This window comes from Somniosus microcephalus, chromosome 23 (genome assembly GCF_052327205.1).
Source record: "Somniosus microcephalus isolate GS21.2 chromosome 23, FLI_Smic_1.0, whole genome shotgun sequence".
NCBI lineage: Eukaryota > Metazoa > Chordata > Chondrichthyes > Squaliformes > Somniosidae > Somniosus > Somniosus microcephalus.
The window spans coordinates 54,844,062-54,864,568 of record NC_141009.1 but is presented as its reverse complement, the minus strand read 5'-3'; the positions used below and the strand labels follow the sequence as shown (position 1 = coordinate 54,864,568).

The 20,507-nt window shown below is 45.2% G+C and overlaps 1 protein-coding gene across 1 annotated transcript in view; it reads left to right on the top strand.

Moving 5' to 3' along the window:
* Nucleotides 1-20,507, top strand: part of pnpla7b (patatin-like phospholipase domain containing 7b) — a 320,770-nt gene that overhangs the window by 9,787 nt on the left and 290,476 nt on the right. Inside the window, exons 2-3 of the mRNA XM_085965146.1 lie at nucleotides 17,241-17,278; nucleotides 19,547-19,621. Of these exons, the coding sequence (XP_085821272.1) occupies nucleotides 17,241-17,278; nucleotides 19,547-19,621 (113 nt within the window). The remainder of the gene's footprint in view (nucleotides 1-17,240; nucleotides 17,279-19,546; nucleotides 19,622-20,507) is intronic.

Genomic DNA, 20,507 nt, shown 5'->3' with positions numbered 1-20,507 from the left:
CTTGAGGTCATCCAAAACTCGGCTGCCCGTGTCCTAACTTGCACCAAGCCCCGTTCGCCCATCACCCCCGTGCTCGCTGACCTACACTGGCTCCCGGTTAAGCTGCGCCTCGATTTCAAAATTCTCATCCTTGTTTTCAAATCCCTCCATGGCCTCGCCCCTCCCTATCTCTGTAATCTCCTCCAGCCCCACAACCCCCCCGCCCCAAGATATCTGCGCGCCGCTAATTCTGCCCTCCTGCGTATCCCTGATGTTAATCGCTCCGCCATTGGTGGCCGTGCCTTCTATTGTCCAGGCCCAAAGCTCTGGAATTCCCTCCCTGAACCTCTCCGCCTCTCTTTCCTCCTTTAAGACGCTCCTTAAAACCTACCTCTTTGACCAAGCTTTTGGTCATCTACCCCAATTTCTCCTTATGTGGCTCGGCGTCAACATTTTTGTCTTTATAACACTCCTGTGAAGCACCGTGGGACGTTTTACTGCGTTAAAGGCGCTATATAAATACAAGTTGTTGTTGCTGTATTATCACAGTGCAATAAATTCCAGGAAATTACGCTGTGTTTCATTACGTCCCGCAGGCCATAATCTGTTGGGACTTTGCACTGCTTCACAGAGACCCTCCCAGAAAAAGTTGAACGAGTAAATGATCATAGTCCCGCTCCATTAGCATAGATGGTGAGCCAGAGTTTGCTGAATGAACATCAGCCGGTTCGAGCAGTGCAGAAGGGCAGTGGAGTCATAGAGTCATAGAGTTTTACAGCACAGAAAGAGGCCCTTCGGCCCATCGTGTCTGCGCCGCTCAGCCTCAGTAAAGCATTCAATCGCTCAGCAGGTTGCCTAACATTTTACTGTCTCATTCTCGGCACTTTGTTGAAATCTTAAAACTCAGTTAACTAATAAAGTAAGTGTTTGGACGGTCAAGCATGCTCTGGGTTTCTCCCGACTGCTGATATTTCTGTATTCTGATTTATGGAGCTTGTGCCTCAGTGTGGATCGCAGTTGGTGGTTAAATATGGCCAGGGATTGCACGCAGTTCAGGAGACAACCGCTATTCTTAATGCAGGGGTCAGTGCTGGGACCCCAACTCTTTACAATCTATATTAACGATTTGGAGGAAGGGACCGAGTGCAACATATCCAAGTTTGCCGACGATACAAAGATGGGAGGGAAAGCAGTGAGTGAGGAGGACAAAAAACCTGCAAAAGGACATAGACAGGCTAAGTGAGTGGGCAGAGATTTGGCAGATGCAATATAATGTTGGAAAATGTGAGGTTATGCACTTTGGCAGAAAAAATCAAAGAGCAAGTTATTATCTAAATGGAGAGAAACTGCAAAGTGCTACAGTACAAAGGGATCTGGGGGTCCTGGTGCATGAAACACAAAAAGTTAGTATGCAGGTGCAGCAGGTGATCAGGAAGCTTGGCTTTTATTGCAAGGGGGATGGAGTATAAAAACAGGGAAGTCTTGCTGCAGTTATACAGGGTATTGGTGAGGCCACACCTGGAATACTGCGTGCAGTTTTGGTTTCCATATTTAAGAAAATATATACTTGCTCTCGAGGCGGTTCAGAGAAGGTTCACTTGGTTGATTCCAGAGATGAGGGGGTTGACGTATGAGGAAAGGTTGAGTAGGTTGGGCCTCTACTCATTGGAGTTCAGAAGATTGAGAGGCGATCTTATCGAAACATATAAGATTGTGAGGGGGCTTGATCGGGTGGATGCGGGGAGGATGTTTCCACTGGTGGGTGAGACTAGAACTAGGGGGCATAATCTTAGAATAAGGGGCTACCCTTTCAAAACTGAGATGAGGAGAAACTTCTTCACTCAGAGGGTAGTAAATCTATGGAATTTGCTACCCCAGAGAGCTGTGGAAGCTGCAACATTAAATACATTTAAAATGGAGATAGACAGTTTCCAGCAGATAAGGGAATTAGGGGTTACGGGGAGAGGGCAGGGAAGTGGACGTGAGTCTAGATTCAGATCAGCCATGATCCTATTGAATGGCGGAGCAGGCCCGAGGGGCCGTATGGCCTACTCCTGCTCCTACTTATGTTCTTATACCACGGTTTCAGTACAAATGCATCAATCGAATTAATCCCGACCTGGACACTGTCCCTACATTCTGCGACCTATCCCCACGCTATTGCTCATCGGTGCGTCCCTGTTAAATAACCTGTTGTTTGTCCTGTGCCGGGCTGTGAAACCCCATGGATGTGCAGCAGACATTGGCCACCCTGTGCTCGCTGTGATGTATTCTAATTATTTTCCCAGCAAATTGTGACGTGATTGTTGCCACTGGAGGATCAGGGAGCGTGTGAAAAACGTTGTGCATGTTGTGAAATTTTCCTGCTGTGCCCACTTGAACTGTGAAAATGCCAGGCAGTGTACTTGTAGAAGTTGTCATTCCAAACTTGAGTCTGGAGAAAGCATTTTAAGCTGTATATATAATAATACATGGATGAAGTATTGATGGTTACAGGCCTGTCACTAGTGTTGGGAGCAATGTATGTATGGATTTGTATTGGTATAAATGTTTAAAGCGTTGTTGGTTTACATGCAATTCTCGCTACCTCATTGGAACCAGTGAATAAGCCTAATAATGATACTGTTACTGGTGCACTGCTGTGTATACAGTATGGTGATAGGGGCGTAGAATAAGGATGTTCTCAGTGATTCTGCACTTGCGTTTCTTTGTTTGGAAAGCTGCTGATTGTAATACTTTCTCTGTTTTCCTCCCTTACTGGCCCACCTCAGATCACACATTACCAGGGGAACCGAGTTCCTTACTCTTCAGCCATCAATGCCACCGTTAGTTGGCTGCCTAGTTTGTGTGGAGCTGCCCAGCCTCCACTGGGTGCAGGCATGAGATTAAGAACTCTTCAGAGTGGGAGAGGGGGGGAGCGTAAATCTGCAGCCTTCTGTGTGGCTGCATATTGTGCGATGTTCTTTTGTTAAGACTTTCCTTCTCCCTACCCAGAGGTGTTTATTTGTTGCAAGGGCTGGTTCCCCCGGGTGTTAGTTGCCCTCATGCTTTACTCAAGTGGCCTTTATTTATGTGAGAACCTCGATGGTGAGTGTTGGTTGAGCATTCACCTGCACCTGATCCTATCCTTGCCTCTGGTGGGGATTGTTGGATAGTGATCAGGACTGGCAGCGTTGGCCCTCCCCAAACCAAGAGGAGCTGAGGCTGCTTGCAATGCCCCAGTGATCAAGGCTGACTCTGTACAGACCTTGGATTGAATGCGGTCTGTATCACTCAACTACTTGTTTGATGTAGTTTATATGGATTTTAGCAAGGCTGGTCATGAAAGGAAAAGCCCATGGGATCCAAGGCAAAGTGGCAAGTTGGATCCAAAATTGGCTCAGAGGCAGGAAACAAAGGGTAATGGTCGAAGGGTGTTTTTGTGACTGGAAGGCTGTTTCCAGTGGGGTTCCGCAGGGCTCAGTACTGGGTCCTTTGCTTTTTGTGGTATATATCAATGGTTTGGATTTGAATGTAGGAAGTATGATTAAGAAATTTGCAGATGATACAAAAATTGGCCGTGTGGTTGATCATGAAGAAGGAAGCTGTAGACTGCAGGAAGATATCAATAAATTGGTCAGGTGGGCAGAACAGTGGCAAATGGAATTCAATCCGGAGAAGTGTGAGGTAATGCATTTGGGGAGGGCTAACTAGGAAAGGGAATACACATTAAATGGTAGGACACTGAGTAGTGTGGAGGAACAAAGGGACCTTGGAGTGCATGTCCACAGATCCCTGAAGGTAGCAGGCCAAGTAGATAAGGTGGTTAAGAAGGCATACGGGATACTTGCCTTTATTATAATAATAATAATTCAACTTTATTGTCATTGCACAAGCACATGAACAACGAAATGTGATCTTGCAAGCTCCCATGACTGGGAGAAGCAAAGCCGCTGCGTCGGTGCGCGCCGCCATTCCATTTCCACCATTCCTCCTGTCCGACAATCTTCAGCCCACCGCCCGGGCCTGCTCACCAGCCGCTCCTCCCGTGGCTCCTTCCGTGACCTTCTCGGGGCTCCTTCCGTGACCTTCTGCACCTGGTCTTCCCTGATGGTCACCCCTCCAGGTACTAACCAGGCCTGGCTCTGCTTAGCTTCCAAGCCTTGCCAGTGACCCTGTCCCTAGTCCCAGGAACAGGCATAGAATATAAGAGCAGGGAGGTTATGCTTGAACTGTATAAAACACTAGTTAGGCCTCGGCTAGAGTACTGCGTGCAGTTCTGGTCACCACATTACAGGAAGGATGTGATTGCACTAGAGAGGGTGCAGAGGAGATTTACAAGGATGTTGCCTGGGCTGGGGAATTTTAGCTATGAGGAAAGATTGGATAGGCTGGGGTTGTTTTCTTTGGAACAGAGGAGGCTGAGGGGAGACCTAATTAAGGTGTACAAAATTATGAGGGGCCTAGATAGAGTGGATAGGAAGGACCTATTTCCCTTAGCAGAGGGGTCAAAAACCAGGGGGCATAGATTTAAAGTAATTGGTAGGAGGTTTAGAGGGGATTTGAGGAGAAATGTTTTCACCCAGAGGGTGGTGGGGGTCTGGAACTCACTGCCTGAAAGGGTGAGAGGGGCAGAAACTCTCATCACATTTAAAAAGTACTTGGATGTGCACTTGAAGTGCCGTAGCCTACAGGGCTCCGGACCAAGAGCTGGAAAGTGGGATAAGGTGGCTAGCTCTTTGTCGGCCGGCACGGACAAGATGGGCTGAATGGCCGCCTCCTGTGCTGTAAATTTCTATGATTCTATGATACTAGCTGAGACATCGGGCAAAGGCCTCTGGTGATATTAATTCATCACCTCAAATTGCTCCCAGCACCAGTACTTCAAAGTGCCCAGCTCAACATGCTTTCCCAAGATGCATACCAGATAAAATCTGTAGTTGGGCCAGTGAGTGTTTTCAGTTCAAGTCAACGTACTTTGAAAGTTTTACAAACCACTGCGTTTTACCAAAACCCTTGTCAGAGCGCTGTTCTTTGACTGTGAAACCCGACATCAAAGATGCGTGTGTGAGCTGCTTATGGAATACCTGTAATCGCCTTTCCCACCATTTTGATCGCCCCACCACCCCCTCCCATCTGCCTGACCTGCGAGAAGTCACGTGTTCCGATAGCACAGCAGAGGTCTGGGACTTGCTGGCTTGGGGAGTGATGAGAATAACTGCTCTTCATGGATATCTGGTCATGTCTTGGAGCACCATATATAAAGTCTTCCCTCCTGCTGTTTCTCTGCATAACTGATGTTCTCTAAAAGTCGCAAAACTGCAGTACGAATGATGTTAGTTTAAACACACAACTGCCATTTCAGGAGTGAGCTGTTTAAACATTCCTGTTGCCTGTAAGCAGACCTAGGTTACCGTGGTTCAGTGGGTAGCACTCTCGCCTCTGAGTCAGAAGGTTACGGGTTCAAGTCCCACTCCAGAAACTTGAGTACACAATCTAGGCTGACCCTCCATCCGGCCTCACTTTAATAATAGAGGAGAGCTGCCGGCCCCTGTCCTACCTCCAGAGGCAGCTTGCCCAACAGCATGAATCGAATTCACTGGCCTCGGGTAAGTCTTGTAAGGAGGGTGGGGGGTTGAGCGCGAGCAGACAGTAGTAAAACGTCCCAAGGCGATTCACAGGAGTGTTAGCCAACAAAATTTGACACCGAGCCACAGGACCAGAAGCTGGTCAAAGAGGTAGGTTTTAAGGAGCATTTTAAAGGCGGAGAGGTTCAGGGAGGGAATTCCAGAGCTGAGGGCCACGGCTGCCAATGGAGAGGCATCGGGGATGCGCAAGAGGCCAGAATTGGAGGAGTGCAGAGATCTTGGAGGGTTGTAGGGCCTGGAGGAGGTTACAGAGATAGGATGGGGTGAGGCAATGAAAGGGATTTGAAAACAAGGATGGGAATTTTAAAATTGAGACTTTGTTGGACCGGGAGCCGATGTCGGTCACCGAGCACAGGGGTGATGGATGAACGGGACTTGGTGCGAGTTAGGATACAGGCAGCAGGGTTTGAATGAGCTCAAGTTTATGTAGCGTGGTAGATGGAAGGCCAGCTGGGTGAGCATCGGAATAGTCGAGTCTAGAATTACAAAGGCATGGATGAAAGTTGGAGGGGGCGGAGTCGGGCGATGTTGGAAGTGGAAATAGGCTGTCTTGGTGATGAAGCGGATATGTGGTTGCAAGCTCATCTTGGGGTCAAGTACAACACCAAGATTGTGAACAATGTTTTCGTTGAGCTGCGGGGCTGCGCAGCGGTCTGGAGGTCATCAGCTTTTAAATGGAAAAGCTGCGCATGGCCGGAAATTTGAATGAGCCGCTCAGCCCGTTAAAGGGGTCACGCACCCAAAAAAAAATTAGAAAGAACATTGGTTCCAAACGGTCCGGTTCGGCCTCAGACAGTTGCCAGGGAGAGAGATGGAATCGGTAGCTAGGGAGCGGAGTTTGTGGCGGGGACCGAAGACAATGGTTGCCGTTTTCCCATTATTTAGTTGGGAGGACATTTCTGCTTGTCCAGAACGGGATGTCAGTGTGACAAATCAGGGACAGTGGAGGGGTCAAGAGAGGTAGTGGTGAGGTAGAGCTGGGTGTCGTCAGCGTACATGTGGAACCCGCTGTTCTGTTTTTGGATGATGTCGCCGAGGGGCAGCGTGTAGATGAGAAATAGGAGAGGGCCAAGAATGGATCCTTGGGAAACTCCAGAGGTAACTGCGGGAGCGGGCAGAGAAGCCGTTGCAGGTGATTCTCTGGCTACCACTGGTCGATAAGAATGGAACCAGGCGAGGGCAGTCCCACACAACTGGACATCGGAGGAGAGGCATTGGAGGAGGATGGTGTGGCCAACCCCGTCAAAGACTGCAGACAGGTCGAGAAGGATGAGGAGGGATAGCTTACCACGGTCATAGTCACATAGGATGTCGTTTGTGACTTTGATAAGGGCCGTTTCAGTACTGTGGCAAGTGGAAACATAATTGGAGGGGCTTCAAACATGGAGTTGCGGGAAAGGTAGGCATGGATTTGAGAGGCGACAACATGTTCAAGAACTTTTTGAGGAAAGGGAGGTTGAAGGTGGGGCGGTAGTTTGCAAGGATGGAGGGATCAAGGGTGGGTTTTTTTGAGGAGGGGGTAATAATGGCAGATTTCAAGGGGAGGGAACAGTACTTGAGAGGAAACTGTTAACAATATCTACTAACATAGGGGCCAGGAAGGAGCACTCGTACTCCTACCGACTCTACGGAAAAAACATCTTTCCCCACCATTTCTTCAACGGCCTCCAGTGGCCCTTTTAAGTACTGCTGGTTGGGCTGCTGGAATAGGAAAAGCTAGTTGAAGTGGAGTGCATGCTCCAGCTGGGTTTTCACAAAAACTTGCCTAATGGTGCAGGATCCTTCGTTGACTATTTCAGTTGATCAACAGCTGATTTCAGACGGCCTCCAGGGATGCCTAAAAGCAGCGAGAAACAATATGGTGGCGGCTGTGCTGACCGCGCGGATAATCGCAGGACCCCATGCCTAGAAATTCTCTTATGTGCGCCCATAAACTAGGCAAAATGCAAACCAATTTCTACCCCATTGTCCCCACAGACAGTCTAACATGATCCACTCTTCCGAACTTGCGTGTCCTAGGTCTAAGAATGAACCCAAGTGTGGTAAATTGTGGACCGAACTTTGCATAAGCATGCAATAACTTTTCAGTCCTCTCAACTAACAATATCAACATGCAGATCAAAATGATTACAGGCGATAATTACCACAATATCTCTTTACAATTTAAACCCATCAAAGCATCAGGATTCCGACTAGGCAAAACATTGAAGATTCAGACTAGGCAAAACATTGAAAAGTTCAAAGAAATATTCTCATCCATTTCATGCCAAACATCCATTGAAATGTCATTCTTTAACACTATTTTCCTCCCACAAAGCAGTCGTTTGCCGTTTATTTCTCCTGTATCCTCCTGCACTATCTTTATAAAGGTTTTATTGGGTCTCCGAGTTGATCTCTGCAATGAAACCTCAGTTTTCAACCACAGATCTCTTTAAAGTGGGATCTCAAATAAATCTTAATGAAATTGCCCTCAAACAGCACAATGCTTGAATACAAGATGCTGCTGACAGATTGGTTATACAGGTGAAGCTCACCAGGTTCCCTTTGGCAAATTACCTATGCTACAATGATACAAACATATGGCAGGATATAAATCCTTTATTAAATGCAGACAGAGATGAATATTTAAAAATACTATGATACAATTGTAAAATTTATGTCACCCCATACAGTTTCACACTATCATTGAAATAATCTCTTCCCATAGGGACAGCGGTTTTAATTAGATTTGAGTCAACAAACCTCTAACAATTGAATCAAAAATGAAATAGCGAAGTATTCTATAGACACATAAATAACAAAAGGAAAATTAAGATACGGATAGGGCCACTAAGGGATGCACAAGATAAACTCACAGGTAATGACAGTGAAATGGCAGAAATATTGAATAATTACTTTGCCTCAGTTTTTTACCAGGGAGACCAACAAGGTGGACTTGACATTAGAGGAAGAGATCAAAAAGGATATCAAGATATTTAAGATTGATAGGGAGATAATTGATAAACTAGACAAACTTAGAGAGGATAAAACCCCAGGTCCAGATGGATTACATCCGCGCATACTCAAAGAAGCTAAGGAAGAGATAGCAGAGGCACTAGATATATATCTATCTATCTATATATATAAAAGGATCGTTCTGTCTGTCTGTATCTGTCTGTCTGTCCTCCGGTGTGCGTCTGTCCGGCTATGCACTCGAAAGTTATAGAGCGTACCTACGCGTGCGTTACCTCCAAAGAAAGCTTACGGTTCCAGGACGGTCGTAAGCGTATTTACTTTTCGGTCGGACGAAAATTGTTCGCGCCTTATGCAAAAAACCTTCAAAATTAAACTCATTATCTGCTACTTAGCATTGATTGACTGATGTCAAGGTTCGACCAATCCTGTGCCGTCACGATTGACCAATCCTACAGTTCAGTCGCCTGATGGTTGGCCAATCGCTGCATCTGTGGGCGGGACTAATCGTTTTCATCTCGGATGTGGCAGCCATTGCCTCAAGCTAAAAACCCCATTTACTTCCAGCTCAAAATCTGCTCATCCAGCTTTGAAAAAGTTAGTATCTCTTATGTTATTTTAAAAAGATTTACCAAAAACGTTTTATAAGTACTTTCACTTTCATCTTCCAAGGTATTAAAAGGTAGAAATGTTGCCCGGCAGCAGATTGAGAGAGGGACACAGAGACAGGGCCCAAAAGCCTGGGACTCGATTTAAAATGTTGCCCGGCAGCAGATTCACAGAGGGACACAGAGGCCCCAAAGCCTGGGACTCGATTTAAACCGCCCGGCCTAAAACAGCCCTGGCAAAGCCGGGCTCCCCCAGCTAGTATATATATAAATTCAATCGAAAAGAGAACTGGTGGACAGCTACTGTTATTCCTATATTCCGAAAAGGACATAGAACACATCCAGAGAACTATAGACCAGTTAGCTTAACGTCAGTGGTCAGAAAGGTATTGGAATCTTTACTCAAAGATGTAATAGAAAAACATCTAGAAACCGAAAATATAATAACTAATAGTCAGCACGGATTTCAAAGGGGAAGGTCATGCTTGACCAACCTTATTGAATTCTTTGAAGTAACAGAGAGTAGACAAGGATAATGCAGTGGATGTAATATACATAGATTTTCAAAAGGCTTTCGGTAAGGTATCGCATAGTAGACTGATGAACAAGGTCAGGGGATAAGTAGCAGAATGGATAGCCAACTGGCTACTAAACAGAAAACAGAGTAGGGGATAAAAGTAGTTACTCAGACTGGCAGGAGGTGGGAAATGATTTTCCACAGGGACCGGTGCTGGGACCACTGTTGCTCACCATTTACGTAAATGATTTGGACTCGGAAATTGGCAGTACAATATCAAAATTTGAGGATGTCACCAAATTGAGGGGGGGGTATCGTTAATAAAATACAAGAAGACATGAATAAACTTGCAGAGTTGGCGTGTAAATGGCAAGTTAGTTTCAATATAGATAAGTGTGAGGTGGTGCATTTTGGTAGAAGAAATAGGAGGCCGCATAGTCCTTGGAAAATAAGAGTCTAAATGGGGTAGAGGGATCAAGGGATACAGATTCACAAATCACTAAAAGTAGCAACGCAGGTTAGCAAAGCCATCAAAAGTGCTAGCAAAGCACGAGTTCATTTCTAGAGGAATAGAATTGAAAAGTTAAAAAGTTATGCTAAACCTGTAACCTTGGTTAGCCCACACTTGGAGTACTGTGTACAGTTCTGGTCTCCATATTACAAGAAGGATATAAAGGCACTTTAGAAAGTGCAAAAAAGATTTACAAGGATGATACCAGAACTGAGCGGGTACAATTATCTGGAAAGACTGAAGAGGCTGGGGCTCTGTTCTCTAGAAAATCAAAGACATCAAGGTCTTTAAAATCATGAAGGGGTTTGATGGGGTACTTCGATACTTGTGAGGAAGTCTACAAGTAGAGCCCGTAAATATAAGATAGTCACTAATAAATCCAATAAGGAATTCGGGAGAAACTTCTATACCCAGAGAATGGTGAGAATGTGGAGCTCGCTACCACAAGGAGTGGTTGAGGCAAATAGCATAGATGCATTTAAGGAGAAGCTAGATAAACACGAGGGAGAAAGTAATAGAAGGATCTGTTGATGGGGTGAGATGAAGTAAGGTGGGAGGAGTCTCGTATCAGGCATAAACATTGGCACAGACCAGTTGGGCCGAATGGCCTGATTCTGTGCTGTAAAATTCTATGTAAAGACTGGATTATGCTCTTTTCTATGATTGCAGTACTGAGGGAGCGCTGCACTGTCAGAGGTGCCGTCTTTCGGACGAGACATTAACCTGTTGATATACCCTCTCCGGTGGATGTAAAAGATCCCATGCCACTATTTCGAAGAAGTGCAGTACAGTTCTCCCAACATTTACCCCTCAACCAACATCATTAAAACAGATTATCTGGTCATTATCTCAGTGCTGTTTGTGGTGATGGTCGTGGGGTTTGCTGGTAACAATCAGCGTGCATCCTATCCCATCTTAAGTGGGGAGGACGAGCTATCATTTGCAGCACGGTGCTTCCAATCTTACGCAGGGCTTGCTGCTAACACTGGAGCACTTTTTGAACCATTGCTTAGAAAACGATGAGCAAACTGAATGGTGGAGGGGCGGGGTGGGTGAGGGTGTGGAGGGGAGGTGGAGAGCAGAATGCTGCTGTAAATGACGTGTTTTGTTTTTGAACTGAAACAACGCTTGGAGCTCCCCTGGGACTATGGAACCACTTGCTGTGGGACATTACTGCTCTGATGCTATGCGTTGCTGCACGTTGTGCAAATAGAAGGCCTTTTGTAATTGTGAGAGAAATAACATCTTATTGAGCATTCTCCGGTATCTGGCAACACATATTGCTGACAGCTGTGTTGTCTAATTCTGTACACACTCTTGGTTACATGCACTCTTAGTCAAGAGCAGAGAGGCAATTGTTGTGTAAACTCTCTAGATAATCAGGAACTCATGATAGTTTTTCAAGTTTCTAGAATTCAGAAGTTCTAATGATCATTTGAAGATTTTAAAAAAATCAAAGCAATTGACCTCTTTCTGAAGTAAAATGTTACAGAAAAGTCTCTCCTTGATTATACTCCAGGTCGGAAAGTAATAAACTAGAATGGAACCCCTGTTGAGATTGGACTATTACCTTCCAGCCTTTATGGTCCTGGCTCACCACCTGCTCATATAGGTCTGAGCTGCAGCGACCCCTTTTACTTAAGCGCAGGCTGGAAGATAATTAGGGCTGTTTGTTCTTCATGGGCTGTATGGATTCCGTAATATCGGAAAAATCCCATGAACTCCAGCTCCACAACCACACCCTCCTGTCCTCACGAGTTGGCGTAAGCTTACTTATCTGTATTTAATGTGATCCTGACTTGGAGGGAATTAATAAGCATAAGTACATAAGAACAGATGACTTTAATCGATAATGTGATCAGGGTGCTAATTAGGAACTGCAAGGGAACAGCCCAAGTCCCTGAAAACAATGTGCTCCTGAGGTTAGAGGAAGGACTGTGCTTTTCATTTTTTTTCAGCAATCTTGACCAAAAGACATCTGTTTAGATATGAATAATTTATGTTGTATTAGTGATTGTTCAAATTAGTGTTAACAGTGACTTGGAAAAGGTGCCGAATTAAAAAATTTACAAGTGACATTTGGCCGATTTATTAATCTAATCTTTAAATGTGTTAAGGATATCTGGCAGTGAGCCCTAAGGTGTTACCCAATGTATCTGAATGTGTGTTCTCAAGATGAGGGAGTTTGTTGCTGGTGAATTAAATACTTTGAGTCTTTCTTCCCTGTGTCAGCATCAAGTAGTCCCAGAACAAGTATAGCAAGGGTTACATAGACTATAGAATAAGGCTCCCTATACTTTGACTCAACAATGTGCCTCTGTGCCTACCCAGTGAGCCTAACATCAGTGGTAAGGAAATTATTGGAAAAAATTCTGAGGGACAGAATTAGTCTCCACTTGGCGAGGCAGGGATTAATCAGGGATAGTCAGCATGGCTTTGTCAGGGGGAGATCATGTCTGACCAATTTGATTGAATTTTTCGAGGGGGTGACTAGGTGTGTGGATGAGGGTAGTGCAGTTGATGTAGTCTACATGGACTTCAGTAAGGCTTTTGGCAAAGTCCCACATGGGAAACTGGTCAAGAAGGTAAGAGCCCATGGGATCCAGGGCAATTTGACACATTGGATCCAAAATTGGCTTAGTGGCAGGAGGCAGAGGGTGATGGTTGGAGGTTGTTTTTGTGACTGGAAGCCTGTGTCCAGAGGTGTACCGCAGGGATCGGTGCTGGGTCCTTTGCTGTTTGTAGTGTACATTAATGATTTAGATATGAATGTAGGAGGTATGATCAGTAAGTTCGCAGATGACACGAAAATTGGTGGAGTGGTAAATAGCGAGGAGGGAAGCCTCGGGCTACAGGACGATATAGACGGGTTGGTTAGATGGGCGGAACAGCGGCAAATGGAATTTAACCCTGAAAAGTGTGAGGTGATGCATTTTGGGAGGACTAACAAGGCAAGGGAATACACAATGAATGGAAGGACAGAGGATCAGAGGGACCTTGGTGTGCATGTACATAGATCCCTGAAGGCAGCAGGACAGGTAGATAAGATGGTTAAAAAGGCATATGGGATACTTGCCTTCATTAGCCGAGGCATAGAATATAAGAGCAGGGAGGTTATGATGGAGCTGTACAAAACGCTAGTTAGGCCACAGCTGGAATACTGTGTGCAGTTCTGGTCGCCACACCATAGGAAGGATGTGATTGCATTGGAGAGGGTGCAGAGGAGATTCACCAGGATGTTACCTGGGCTGGAGCGCATCAGCTATGAAGAGAGACTGGACAGGCTGGGGTTGTTTTCCTTGGAGCAGAGAAGGCTGAGGGAGGACCTGATTGAGGTGTACAAAATTGAGGGACATAGATAGGGTAGATAGAAAGGAACCTTTCCCCTTAGTAGAGGGGTCAATAACCAGGGGGCATAGTTTCAAGGTAAGGGGCAGGAGGTTTAGAGGGGATTTGAGGAAAAACTTTTTCACCCAGAGGGTGGTTGGAATCTGGAACTCACTGCCTGAAAGGGTAGTAGAGGCAGGGACCCTCAACATTCAAGAAGCATTTAGATGAGCACTTGAAACGCCATAGCATACAAGGCTACGGACCAAATGCTGGAAAATGGGATTAGAATAGACAGGGCTTGATGGCCGGCGCGGACACGATGGGCCGAAGGGCCTCTTTCTGTGCTGTATAACTCTATGACTCTAATCATAGAAGAACACCCTGACCTTTATCAATGTTGCCATTGTTGTGGGTAAGTTATGGTCGTTTTGTGCCATAGACTTGCATTCACAAGGAACTGGATTGAGACTGCCAAACTCATTCCACATGAGATCCTTGTAGCCGACGGAGAGACTTTTGCAGTAAAAGTCTAGGTTTCCATTCAGATCAAGGCCCTGAGATCAAACGCTGTGTAGTACCTTGCCGTGCCACTGAGTCAGAAGGTTATTGGTTGAAGGCCCACTCCGGAGACTTGAGCGCATCATGCAGGCTGACACTCCAGTGCAATGCTGAGGGAGTACTGCACCGTCGGAGGCAGTGCTCCCTCTTTTTTTTGTGTGCGGTCCATTTAAGTGGCTGCGGGGCTCATTCAAATTTCCGCGCATGCACGGCTTCTCCCGTTTAAAAGCCGGCCAGCGGCCTGCGCGGGACCTCCAGACCAGACCAGCGGGAACGTTGGTCGGAGGTGATCTTTCGGATGAGATGCTAAAGCAAGGCGTGGTCTGGCCTTTCAAGTGGACGTAAAAGATCCCATGGCACTATTGGAAGAAGAGCAGGGGAGTTCTCCCCGGTGTCCTGGCCAATATTTATCCCTCAAACAACATTACTAAAACATGTTACAAAAGCAAAATATTGCAGATGCTGGAAATCTGAAATAAAAACAGAAAATGCTGGAAATACTGAGCAGGTCAGGCAGCATCGAGGAGAGAGAAACAGAGTTAACGCTTCAGGTCGATGACCCTTCGTCAGTTCTGCCAAAGGGTCATCGAGCTGAAACGTTAACTCTGTTTCTCTCTCCACAGATGCTGCCTGACCTGAGTATTTCCAGCATTTTCTGTCTTTATTTCACTAAAACTGATTATCTGGTCATTTATCACATTGTTGTTTGTGGAATCTTTGGTTGCTGCATTTCCTACATTACAACAGTGATTACACTTTAACAGTACATAATTGGCTGTAAAGTGCTTTGGGACGTCCTGAGGTTGTGAAAGGTGCTGTTAAATACAAGTCTTTCATTTCTTTTTTCCTTCTATCTGTCGTGACTATGGCTGTTCAATTTCCTGCCTGCATGTGGATTTGGGTTAATTCCTTTGCTCTGGCAACAGCTGTTGGTATGGGCGGAGGTAAGTGTTCTTGAAGTTGAAAATAGCTCGATAATTGTGATAATCTGCCATCAATGACGAGGAAATTCACAGTTCATTCTGTGTAATCCCCGCTCCCAGTGTAACATGTACATAAATGAGCATTATCTGCTTCTTCAGTAAGCCTTGGCACTAACTATTTGCCGATTTTGAGACTAGGTTTATATCCTAAAGAACGAGACAAAATGGAAGAACAATCTTTTCCCAGTTATAGCAAAATCACAATTACAGTTTTTGCACTGAGCGCACAAGAAACCTACCGCCCTAATGGTTTATTCCAGTGTTGCCCAATGCGTGAGCTACTGTGGTGAATTGGGGATCCAGATGTGGTGAATTGCATTTCTGATTAATAGAAAAAAAATGATGAGTGGACATCATTGTAGACCATGTGATCTCAGTAGTTCAGCGAAGATTCACCAGGCCTGGGATGGCAGGAATGACGTATGAGGAGAGATTGGGACGATTGGGCTTATACTCGCTGGAGTTTAGAAGAATGAGAGGGGATCTCATTGAAACTTATAAAATTCTGACAGGACTAGACAGACTAGATGCAGGAAGGATGTTCCCGATGGTCGGGGAGTCCAGAACCAGGGGTCACAGTCTAAGGATAAGGGGTAAGCCATTTAGGACTGAGATGAGGAGGAATTTCTTCACCCAGAGAGTGGTGAACCTGTGGAATTCTCTTCCACAGAAGGCAGTGGAGGCCAATTCATTAAATATATTCAAGAAGGAGTTGGATATATTTCTTAAGGCTAAAGGGATCAAGGGATATGGGGAGAAGGCAGGGACAGGGTACTGAAATTGGATGATCAGCCATGATCGCATTGAATGGCGGAGCAGGCTCGAGGGGCCGAATGGCCTACTCCTACTCCTGCTCCTATCTTCTATGTTTCTAGTCATATTCGCACAGTATATACATGTGCACTTTAACCTTTTTGTGCATTTGTTGGTAAAATGGTAAGATAAAAGCAGAGCGTGCTAGTTTTGTTTGATCGTTGTGAGTGTTTTACTTCCTTGGTACTGAACTGTGGTAGATGGTAAGTAAATATACACTTGAAGTACGATTAAATGTATTGAGAGTTAATTAGGCGTTTTCTACTAGTGAGTGCAGGTGGCTAAAACGGTGTCGCTGTAGCCATATCCATTTCTGTTGGATGACCCTGCTTTACGGAGCATGTACCGGATGTACTGTATAATGTAATGTAGTCAGATGGCATTTGGTTAGTTCTGTGTGTATGTGTAGTGGGGGGAGAAGCATGCTGGCTGGTGCACACAGTGTGGAGTAGTAGAACATAGTATTTGTTTTTCCTAATAACAGGGACTTTAAGGAAATGGATGTTGTACGAAAGATTAAATCATCTTAACTGGAGCTGTGGAGTGCATGTTCTGGCCAATTTATGAAAATGAGTTTCAATTTAAAAAGAAGTTTCTGTTACATCTTTCCTACATTACAACAGTGACTCCACTTCAAAAAGTACTTCATTGGCTGTAAAGCGCTTTGAGACATCCGGTGGTCGTGAAAGGCGCTATATAAATCTAAATCTTTCTTTCTTACATATTATGTGAATCAATGTGGGATTTTCTTTTTATATATAAGATCCTGGGATTCTCCAATGGCGCCGTGAGCTTCTGGTGTTCTAATGAGCCCTACAGGATAGTCTAGGCTTGATCCCCAGTGTGGTCAGTTAGCTAGTTTCAGCCACGGCAGGTGTTGGGGTCATAAAATTGACCTTCGATTCAGGGTGTCTACCGGAAACGCATTGCGTGCGGACAGGCTCGGCTGAGATATTCCTAATGGCCAAGTAGCCTGCCACTGCTCACTGTCCAGCCTGCACATGAAGTTACCAGAGGAGTGCTCAAGGAGCTTTATCCCCGATATGAGTTACTATTCTTGAGGGGAGAAAATGGGAAGGTAAACTGTAACTGGTATGAAACGTTGTAAAGGAGCACTGAATAAATTCCTGCCACAGTTGAGTATGTACATTGCATGAACAACACTTAGTCTTAGAAATATTCACAAGTAAATCTTTGATAGAATTCCTGATAAAGGAAAGGTGTAAATATTTTTTAAGTCATACAGCTTATTCAGCGTTTGTACTGTGCCATGCCTTAGTTTACTGTCGGTGCCATGTAACTTAGTTTTATTCAGGACCAATTACTCATTTTAATTGTCTGCTTTCTGTTTCTTTGGTCCAGATGCGTTGAAGGAGCCGGATGGCTGCGTAACCTCTGAGGTAATTCATCTGTTTCTCTACACTTCATCAACGTGCATGGTAACTGCAGCGCCCGTAGTAATCGTTCCAACACTGGGTGCATGCTATCATTTGTCGTTATGCATCCTGGGGGTAGAATGACGTCCGTATGGCTGGCTCATGCTCAGTACAGTAACTTTGCACATAGGTTTGCCGTCTGAATTGAACCAGGCATGTTTTGTGAAATGAGAATTTTGTAGGGTGTTGTATCTGCTACAGAGTTCGAGCCTATTATAGTGGTGTCAACCCAACCAGAATGTATCTAGTGGCCTCCTTGTGCTCAATAGGAGTGTGTAAAGAGATGTTCAAAAATTAGGAGAAGCAATGGCAATGCAACTCCCTCGTTCGTTTTTAAGGGAGTTGGGTGTAACAGATTCCCCATTATTGGGTTTTTCTACGGAATATGTAACTTGTTCTGCTTGTGAAGAAAAAACTGCTGACTTCTAACTTCCTAAATCTGCAGTTCTCTATTTTTAGAGTTGTCATGAATGTTGTAGATATCATTCCACATATAGCCAAGAGACAAGGTTAGGGGTGGGAGAAATTGTTGCCCTAACAGTAGTACAAGTATTTTGGGCTTTGAGTTAAGTTACTGATCTGAGTTCTGAGACAGGTTACTGAGTAACCTCTCCCCCAGCTGTCCTCCAAAATGGTCAGGTGGCGTGACTGGAGAATGTAGTTTAGAACGTCACTGCACACGCTCCTATTGACTCCTAACGGGACTGAAAAGACAGGAAGCTGTTGTTTTCAGTGGAACTAGTAGCCTGAATGTCCTCTGTGAACTGGTCATTCAATGGCTTAAGAATTTCCACAAATGGTTAACTTTCATTTTAACAATTTTTCCAAAAATAAAACAAATGCCTGAGAACTTAAACAAAGCAGAGGGTAAAAGTAGCGAGGGAGTTAGTGGAGGGGAAGTACTGGGGGTAATTGGAAAACTTAAACTCCAAAGGAAAGGTTCCACGTTAAAGAAACTTGTCACGCCATTGAAGTGCAGTGACTTGCTTTGTCGACAAATGCAAGAGCCATTCTGCAACGGCAACATCCCACGAACAGTAATGAGGCGCGTGAACAGTTGATGTGATTTTTGGTGAAACTGGTTGTGGGAGGAATGTTGACCAAGGCACTCTGAGAACTTGCTCTTTGAACCGTGCTGTGGGATCTTTAACATCCATTTGGACAAGCAGACTAGGGGCGAAGCTCTCAACTCCAGCGGTGGTGTGAAAAGGACACAGCGGATCGGCCGCTCGTTGTACATCCCGCCCGATTTTTCTTTTCCATTAAAGTCAATAGAAAGGAAAATCGGGCGGGATGTATAACGGGCGGCCGATCCTCTACCGCCCGACTTATGCTCCAGCCGAAGTTGAAAGTTTTGCCCTAGATCGTGGTAGGGAGTCTCATCTTAAGGATGGCGCTTCTGAGAATGAAGCAGTCCCTTAGCACTGCACTAGAGTGTCATCCCAGGCTATGCACTCAAATCTGGGCTGGGACTCGAACCCAAAGGTTTCCAATCCAGAAGCTACCAACTAAGCCAAGGTGACATAGAATTTCTGAGGCGAAGTCCTATTGAAAGAGATCTTGCTGCTTGATCGTCATTGTCAGCTTGACTCAGTAGTGACACTCCAGCCTCTGGATCAGAAGGTCATGGGTTCAATCCCACTTCAGGACGCAGTGTAGGCTGACACTTCCGTGCAGTACTGAACGATTGCTGCATTGTCGGAAGTGCCATCTTTTGGATGAGATGTTAAAGCTCTGATAATGCAACAATCCCTTAGTACTGCACTGAAGTCTCAGCCTGTTCAGATGGCATTACTTGAAGAAGAGCAGGAGAGTGAATAATATTTATCATTCAACCTACACCACCAAAACCGATAAACTGGCCATTTATATCATTGCTGTTTGAGGGACTTTGCTGTGCATAAATTGGGTGTTGTGTTTACCTAAATAACAGAGACTACATTTTTAATCGGCTGTGAAGCACTTTGGGATGTTCTGAGGATGTAACAGGTGCTATATAAATGCAAGTTCTTTGATGTTACCCCAGTACACCCGTTCCTTACCAGCTGCCTTAAATAAATGATATCAGGGCTCAGCAGAGGCACCTGTGAACAAAGAAACTGCAAAAAAAAAAGTTATTGGAGTCCAGTGAAAAACTCTGCCTTTCTGCTCAATTATTGCAAAAATTGAAATGAATAAAACGTTTGTGAATTTTTTTTTATAAGTAAGTATTTTTTGCATTGTGTGTCGCAGGTTGGGATGCCAGTCAGTGGGGATCTTCCTGTACTACTACAACAGTTTGTGGAGGACAAAATTCAGACCACGATGGTATGTAAATGCAGCCGCCTGACTTGGGGGAGGGAAAGAGTGGATTTTGCGTACCACGTTTTGTGTTTGTTCCCTTGTATTTCTTACAGAATCTTGCAACACAGAAGGAGACCATTCTGCCCATCATGGCTGTGCCGGCTCTTTGAAAGAGCTATCCAATCAGTCCCACTCCCCAATTCTCTTTTGAAAGTTACTATTGAATCCGCTTCCACCACCCTTTCAGGCTGCGCAACATTTTTTTCCCCTCATCTGCCCCCCTGGTTTTTTTGCCAATTATTTTGAATCTATGCCCTCTCGTTACTGACCCTCCTGCTAGTGGAAACTGTTTCCCCCTGTCTACTCTAGCAAAACCACTCCTGTGAACACCTTGCCCCAAGGCTTTATCATTTAATCAGGCGGGTGAGATGGTCTGGTCTCCGGGCTAGTCTACGTGAACCACTCTGTGATTGTGATTGGTTGGTCTGAAGGTGCGATCTTTCTGACGTCGCTACAGGAAACTTTCGATTTACCGGCACCTAAATAACCGGAAATCTCGGTTAACCGGCAAAATTCAGGAGTAGGTTCAGGTAAGTTTTACTTCATATTGTACTTGCCTTCCTCGATCTGTTGCTGTGCAAGGGTGTGGCTGCAGCTGTTGCTAAGCTACAGAGACGCTTGGAACTTGTGGCCATTGTTCTGAACCTGTTGCTAAGCAACAGGGTTTGTTGCTTTATACGGAGCTCTCATCTCTCCGTATCTTTTACTATAGCGTTCGGTTATCCGGGATTTTTGATGAACCGGCACCACGTCGGTGCCGGATAAAAAAAAGTTTCCTGTATAACAGAGTCAAGTTTCTCTGACAAGTTGGAGTGCTGCAGGCAGTGATCTTGGGCTGTCACTGACTAGG